We start from the raw sequence: 8244 nt of genomic DNA on the forward strand, positions 1-8244 counted from the left end.
AATGATGTGCATCTTGACCATTAAGGGTAAATAGCCCAGGCCAACCACATCTGTAGGCCACTGAGTCACCCCCACCCCTCAAGGCCTAAAGGGCGGGGCGAGGAATTCGAATAAATACCTGGCGCACCCAGAAGCATCCACCTCAGAAGAGGGGCTAGACAAAAAAGCTAGGGTCGTATGTTGAGGAACACAGCTGCTAGCCAGAGCTTGGTGGGCCAACAGCCAGTGGAATTAATACCCAGTATGATTTTTTTCAAATACAGTGAATATTAAATTATTTTTAAATTATTAGTTAATGAAACATGGCCAATTATCCCCTAAAAATAAACTCCCCCTTGCTTTGAGCACACTTATCCCGTCATTTTGCCACTTTCTGAAGCAGTTCTGGAGTCCTCCTCCGTGAGTGTCTGTGGTTGCACTGTCCTGGCTGCCTTGATGTGCTGAATCGATTCAAAACATTCACTTTTCATGGTCACTTTGACGTTAGGGAAGAGCCAGAAGTTATACACAGTGCCAGAGCCACTGGGTAAGGTAGATGAGGACACACTGTAGTGTTTTCGTGTGTAAATACTAAATAGTTTCTCTGGTGTGAGAAACTAAAAGTGTAAATAAGAATCAAAATGCATACTTGATCTTGTGAAATAGGAAGAAAAGGGCTAAAGGGGTAGGGAAAGTGGGAAGGGTTGGGGAAAGGAAAGAAGGGAGCAAAAAACATATAAGAAAAGGAAAAGCTGGAAACAAAGTCTTTGTAAATAAGGAGGGGAGGGGTGGAGAGGTTGAAGGGCGGGGAGGGGTGTGGGGAAAAACTAAGAATCAAGACCTGTCATGTAAAGGTACAAGGTTCCAATGATGCATGAACTGTACTGTATACTTAAAATGTACAGATAAACTTAATGGAGGAAAAAAAAAGAAATGGAAACTGTTGGTCAATGCCAGGTCACAGTGTTCAAATTAAAAATTTATTACAGGAAGAGACACATTGCATTGACCCCCTCAAGGTACTCGAAATATTCCCGCTCTCTTTGACACACTCACCCCATTGTTATTGGCCATGTGTCTTTTACTGTAATAAGCCTTTTAAAAATTTAAACATTCACTGTATGCTTTCAGTCACCCCTTGTGCTATGACCCCTCTCCTCTTGTTCTTCCCTGCACTTCTAGTACCTCGTAAGTGGCCCAGTGGAGCCACAGAACAGGGAGCAGGTCAAGGGACAAGCAGGGCCTTCTAGGGCCCCAAGAAGGAAAAAAGGAAGAGATCCAGAGAGTTCAAGGAGCCTCCGGCTTGCAAAATCTTGCACAAGGCCTCATTTTAAAACATGGCACTCTGTTCTAAGCACTTTGTGTATATCGTATCATTTAATTTTCATGCAGAATTAGAAGTCAAGTATGTGCCGGTGTGTGTGAGTGCCTGTACACATGGGTGTGCAAACACACATACACACATTCACACGCACGCACACTGCCATGTGCTGGAAACGCAGCAGAAATGCCGCGGCCCTGTGAGTGCTTCCTGTTCAGTGCAGCCAGCTCACTGACGCAGAGCTGACTTATTTTGGTAGGTGTTAATAGTACAGCCTTTTCAAAAGCTGAGGTAGAAAATAGACGTAATCGGTGAGCTGCGTGCGGAGCTCTGGGCTGCTGTCAGGGTGGAGGAGGCTGAGCGGCCGCCTGTGCTGCAGTGCTCGTTCTGCTCTGTCACTGTGTGGGTGGCGTGGGAGCAGGAGGCAGGTGGCTGCTCCCTGAAAAACGGGATTGGAGAGCAAAGCCCTGGGTATGGCCCGCGTGCCACAGAGCCACAGGGCTCCTGCCCTCTGACCAACAGCCAGGGCAATGGAAGAGGCGCCAGCCTGCATCTGCCTCGGACTTGGGGCAGAGAACATGAACTCAGAAATGATCTCAGGAAATAAATGGGCACCTTATCCTGCGTCCTAAACTGTGCTATGCATAGGCCATAGGAATGCTTATTTAAAAGGCAGATTCCAGCATTGCACCTCCGCGGGGCTGATCAGGAATCTGGGACTCTCTCTTCGGTGCGTTCCTCCGTGATACGATTGGTGCAGTAGGCTGTGGACCTCACTTGCACCAACACACTTCCTCGTGGTACTGGGGGTTGAACCAAGGACCTTTGCATAGAGCTACATCCCCAGCCATTTAAAAAGAATTGTTTTTGAGAAATGGTCTCACTAAATTGTCCAGGCTGGACTAGAATTGTGATTCTCCTGCCTCAGCCCCTCAGAGTGCTGGGCAACGTAAAGGAAGTGGGACTCTATAGCTTACAGGAAAGGGAAAACATGAACGCATGCAGTTAAAGGATAGGGAACGTGAGTGGAACTCTTAGCTAAAGGGTTCATGTGCATAAATCTTGGTTCAAGGATAAGCCAGTATGGTCAGTGGATGCAACAAAATCTGTGAGTTGATGGGAAGAGGGGCCACTTTTCCTGCTGCGTCCTAGAGCCCATCCTGTCGCTGTCAGGATGGCCAGGGTAGAGGAGATGGTGAACAATAGGAGTTGGCTCTTCCAAAGCACTCTAAGCTGGCCTTGCCTCCCTGAAGCATGTTCCCCAAATCCCAGGATGCCAAGTCTTCTGAGAGACCAGCAGTCTCCTTGGGATTGACTGTTGGAGGAATGTGGGCTGCAGAGATCTTGATTAGGGACTGGATGGCTTCCAGAGTAGAGATCTTGCCACCCAATTACAACCTTGGACATCACTCTCCCTCTTAAAAGCTCTGCTTTAAAAAATATTCTGTTTCTAGATAGGTGAAATAGAAATACTAAAGCTATTTTTATTGCCTCTGTTAGTGCAAAGATGAACAGTGATCACATTTAACCCCTATAAATAGAAAATAATAAATACTGAGTTCCTTCTACCTTTGGGATTGTGTCATTTATCTATTATGCAAAATGCTACTCAAATGAAAGGTACTGTTATTTTATTTCATCAACTTCAGGTTAGAAAGACTGTTCCACATTAGAAAACTGTTCTTGGAATCAATCACACAGATAGTTTCAGACTGAACTGTATTCTCTGTTTGCCCATATTCTGTATCCAAATCTCCCCAGTGGGGCATTCTTTTAGGTTGCTCTCTAGCAGGTGCAATACGTATTATGATTTTCATCGCTCCCCTTCTGAGAACATGATCCACTTACTAAAACAATTTAGAAGCCTATGGATCTGAGTTTTGTTCAGCCTCACACTCCTGGACTACTAGATGGACACTGTCAGATAAGAGAGGTCTGCAGAAAATAAAACTATATATCATACATATATTCAGCTGGAGATGTGGTTAATGCCTATAATCCCAGTACTCTGGGAGGCGCAGGCAGATGCACCACAAGTTTGAGCTCAACCTAGGCAGTGGAGGAACTGAGAGACCCTGTCACAAAATGAAAACTTAGAAAAGGCCTGAAGGAACAAAGAGGGACAGGAGAGAAAGGAAATGGGAAAAAAGAAAGGACTAGAAAAAATGGAAGTAGAGCTTCTGTAAGTGGGAAAGGAAACAAGAAATAGAGGAAGCAGGAGGGATGGGAGAAGTAGGAAACAGAAGAATTAAGATGGGTTATGTATCTGTACCAATTTCCCACGAAACATATACTCAGTATGTACTGCAAACATGTACTAATTTTAAAAAATACATCATGTGAATTTTCCCAGGTTTCCAAGATCAATCTAAGTTAAAATCTCATTTGAGCTTATGCCTTCGGCTAACTAAATTTTCTCACTCTTAGTTGCCATCCAGTTTCTTAGAAACAATAAATAACAAGACAAAAAGAATAAAAAAGGGGCTCAGTATGAAGGACCTGGCTTCAATTCCTGGTACTGCAAAAATCAAAAACATAAAAAATGCAGTCAGACTCCTAGGTATTTACCCAAATGAAATAACTACTTACACAGAACTTATACGGAGTTAGAATAATTTTAGCCATAATAAACAATCTGCGCTCCATCCACGTGTGGGCTAACACTCAGGTGTCGAAGCAACGCACCGCAGACACACACAGCGAAAATGAATCCACGGTGCTGTGTCAGGTGGACACTCAAGACTCACCTTGACACTATTAATTCTTTCCAGGTTCTCGGCGACTGGAACAAAGAATTGGACGAGACACCCCGAAAAGGAATCAAGGACTTGCAGTTGACATTGTGGGACCGGCGAGCTCCAGGGACAGAAAGCAGGTGGCTGGTCACGGGGCTTGACTGTGGGGGACGACAGGCTGGTGGACCTGTTCTGTCTTCGCGCACTGCTAACTTGCCTGTGTGCCCAACACTTAGAAAGGTGGCTTTTATCTGTGTAAATTGCACCTCCGTGCAAGGGAATACTCAATGTGAAGGAAAGAAACACCAGCGCATAAAAAGTAGGCTTGTTCAGATTGAACCCAACACACACCCAAGGGCAGAGCAGTTTCTACAAGCGGGCAGCTCCGATTTTGGCAGCACAGGCAAATGCTTAGGTATGAAGGTGATGGCCCTCTGATCTCTCCACGGACCCACAGCGCTTCCACACACACCTGAGGGGTTCTGAGCCCTACACACGGCCCCTTCGTGCTTACCCCAAGGAAACAAGGTGTTGGGCTGGGAACTTGAAAGAAATCAGACATCTAGGCGGGCAGGAATGCAAATGACTGTCCCTTCTTCCTAGTGTTTTTGTGTATTTTGAAATTGCTCTCCAGATATCTGTGCAATCCTAGAAGGCCAGGTTGGAGAACAATTACAGGGGCGGGGTACAGGGCTGCCAGATGAGAACAAAGCTCCTGCCAGTCAGTACTTTTAAACAGTTCCTAAGAGGAGTGAAGCAGCTGGCTTTTGTCACGGAGCTTCCCAGTATTCCTAGAATTCCACCTTAAGACAAGCTGGATGTACTCACCGCCAAATTCTCAGCATGGAAAAGTTTTGCTGAAGCAATGACACACAGCATCTGGATCCTTTGCACCCACATCTGGAAGCCACATGTCCGCAGCAGCTGTATAAAAGTCAGCCCAGCCAACCTAGGGTGCCACTTTTTGCCAAAAGCCAGGCAGCATGGACCTCTCTGTTCTCTCGGTGCTTCTGCCGCTGGTCACTGTGGCCTGGGGACAGTATGGAGACTACGGGTACCCATACCAGCAGTACCCCAATTACGGCGACGATGGCTGGGTGAATCTGAACCGGCAGGGCTTCAGCTACCAGTGTCCCCACGGGCAGGTGGTGAGGGCTGTAAGGAGCATCTTCAGCAAGAAGGAAGGTTCTGACAGACAATGGAACTATGACTGCATGCCCACGCTCCAGACCCTCGGGGAGCCCACAGAGTGCTGGTGGGAGGACATCAACAGGGCTGGCATGCAATGGTAAGGGGCAGCTGCTGCACTTGGGCTGGGATGTTTAACCCTTAGGGGGAGGCAGGGCCTGCAACCAGGTGCATCCTCCCTGGACGCTATCCTTACACTGCGTGCTCTGGGTGGTCAGCGCTCCCACAGACATCCTAGGACGAAGCCTGGGGCGAGGGTGTCCGTGCCAGAGGGGGTCTTTTGTGGCTCTGCTCAGACCAGAGGCAGCTCCAGCCTCAGTCTTATCCAGGGCCCAATATGGGTCTGCAAAACGACTGCGAAAGCCATGGGTCAGAAATTGAAATTACTGAAGAAAACGTTCAGTATTTTACAGTTGCTATAACATCAGAATGACATTTTCATTTTTGTAATGATCCATTTGTACTCTGTACCAAAGTATCGGTCCGCAGTTGTTTGGGGAGAATAAACAATTGAGCCCTCGGCAGAGATAGCTGGAGAAATATTGATTTAGAGCAAGTGAATGTAAGAGAGCGGGGACAAAGAAATTGAAGCAAAGGGATCTGAAATTAAATAGTCTTCGGTTGCTCTGATTAGCTGTGTTCTCTCAATTATGAATACGGAGACTCTCCTCTGTCTGAATTTAAAGAGGCTTCTGTGGCCAGAGCATAGTTTACTGAAAGCGTTTAGGGAGAGGTTCTGTCTCTCTGGCTGTGCTGTGTCCTAGACAACTGCAAAAATGGTCCCCGTTCACCCTTCTCTGTGAAAAGTGACTGTCCCAGCTGGGTCCCAGCCCTGTTTTCGCTCAGAGCTCATCCCAGTAGCCACTGATGGGCAATTAGTTATTCACAGCCTCCAAGAACAGGCTGGATTGCAGGAAGGGGCGAAGAGGGAGGTGGCCAGAGCTGGGAGAGTCAGGGCAGAGGCGGGAAACCTAGCTCCTGGAGCAAGAGGACAGCTCAGTGAGGGTTGGGAGTGGTCAAGTACAAGATCCTAAGTGTCCTGTCACCTGCCAGGGCGAGAGGAGGCCCCCACCACCAAGATAAGAAACCTAGGCCCGCCCTGCCCACAGAATGAAGTCACAGGCTGGCTGGCTCATGCTGCAGGAAACGAGTTTTCCAGACATGTCAGGAAGAGGCCCAAAGGGCTTTCATGAGGCAGAAGTGTGCAATGGAATACACACCCTCGAGAGAGGCGCATGATGATGCGGGAGCTGGGAATAGTCAGGTGGTCTTGGGGGTGTCTTCGGGTGGGTGGTCTGGGATGTGTGTTCCCTCTGTCTGTTGGGTCACCCACCTCTGCATCAGCATGTAAACGGTCTACACGCATTTGAAGTTGAGATATGTTGCTCATTAATACTCTGCTCCCTTGGGGGTGCAGGAGGAAGCCCAATTTACAGGTGAAGAGGTGGTCTCCTAGGAGATGATAAGGCCACTCTGCAGGTGGAAGGAAATTGCCCAGGCTTCCCACATCTTAGGAGGAGAGAGAAAAAAGAAATTAAACTGAGCTTCAGTAAATTTTGGATCCCGAAGCTACAGTTTCTCTTAAAAGTACGGTTTTAAAATTACAATTTTTCCTTGCCTCCTTTCTACCTTTAGTTTTTCTAGCCTACATCAGCCCAACACTAGCAATCCCAGAAGGGATTGAGCGAAAGGGCTTCTCATAAAAACAGTTTCAGTCACTGCGTGCTTATCCTGTGCGGGCCCTGTGTTCCACACGTATGGACCATCTCATTTAATGCTCTAAACAAATCTGTGAATCAGATTTGTTAGGTGGATAAACTGGTCTAGGGATCGAGTGGTTTTCCCTTGCTGGAAAGCTGGACTTGGATCCAGAAAGTCTTTAACTCCAAACAGTACATGCTTAGCCATCATGGTGGGATCCCAAGAACCAGCTGCCCCAGCCCTGTGTGGGCTCCAAGCCATAGCTGCCCCTCCATAGGCAGAACGAGGGCCACAGACCAGACTCAGGCTGGGTTCTCATCTTGAGGGTAGGGGAAGGTCCTGCAGGATCACAGCAGAAGCCCAGCCCTGAAGGGGTCAGCTTGGTTACTGTGACCAAGGAGGGGCCCAGCAGCCTGGGGAAGGGGTGGGCTGAGGCTTAGGGACTGAGGTTGCAGAGGCTGCTGGGACAGCTTTTAATGCATCCACACCTTCTGCCTCTAGCAAGCAGATTTAATGACCCCAAACTCCTTCAGACAGACAGCTGAGTCAGAGATCTGCCTGGCCCTAGGACAGACTCCTATGAGTTCCCACAGCCCAGCACACGGAACATGACAATGACCTAGTTACAGTAGTCCCTCCAGTCCCCCGTCTCAGTGGACCTTTGTGTGGACAAGGCCTCTTTCTGACATCCCTTTGTAGAACCACAATAAAATGGCATGCACAGAAGATTCCTCAGACCCTAAAGAGGGAGTCCTGGGCTCTGAGTCAGAAGGTCTGGGCTGGATCCTGGTGGCCGTGACAATGCGCAGTGTCACCCTGACCCAGGGCTCGGCCCCCAGGCTCCCACCTCATTTGGAAAACGAGCGCTCAGACAGCACCCTCTGAGAAGGCTCCACAGGGCTGGGCCTCACGCTCAACATGCACTTGGCTTGTTCTCATGTTCTGTGTTCATACCTGCTAAGGAGAGGAGACACATGGTGTTTAGTTGCGAACTTGCCAAGTGGTGACTGGTTTGCCATGAAGTTCCAAAATACCTTAAGGAAAGCAAAAGAGGAAGTAGATGAAATAACATGTTTCATTTTGGCCCATGAGGGAGTAGTGAAAAGCACACCCCTTCCCCTCCTCTTCCTCTCCTTGCAGGAGGAAGGATGGAGGCATTTTTGCTTTGCTCTCTCTGCCCTCTGCTGCCGCCTTCTCCCCTCCATTCATCACAGGGCTGAGAACTCACAAACAAGCCAAACAGCTTCTTGACTGTAGGACTCCGCTGCCCCAGGAATGATCCCAATCGCTCTCCGGGCATCTTTTTTTTTTTTTTTTTTT

At 48.1% G+C, this 8244-nt stretch overlaps 1 protein-coding gene across 1 annotated transcript in view; it reads left to right on the plus strand.

Moving 5' to 3' along the window:
• Window positions 1–4921: 4921 nt before the first annotated feature.
• The window catches only part of Dpt (dermatopontin), a 27184-nt gene continuing 23861 nt past the window's right edge, over window positions 4922–8244 (plus strand). Inside the window, exon 1 of the mRNA XM_010633972.2 lies at window positions 4922–5323. Within this exon, the coding sequence (XP_010632274.1) occupies window positions 5019–5323 (305 nt within the window). The 5' untranslated portion in view covers window positions 4922–5018. The remainder of the gene's footprint in view (window positions 5324–8244) is intronic.

Source organism: Fukomys damarensis, unplaced genomic scaffold, assembly GCF_012274545.1.
Source record: "Fukomys damarensis isolate Sample0158 unplaced genomic scaffold, DMR_v1.0_HiC HiC_scaffold_19, whole genome shotgun sequence".
Taxonomy (NCBI): domain Eukaryota; kingdom Metazoa; phylum Chordata; class Mammalia; order Rodentia; family Bathyergidae; genus Fukomys; species Fukomys damarensis.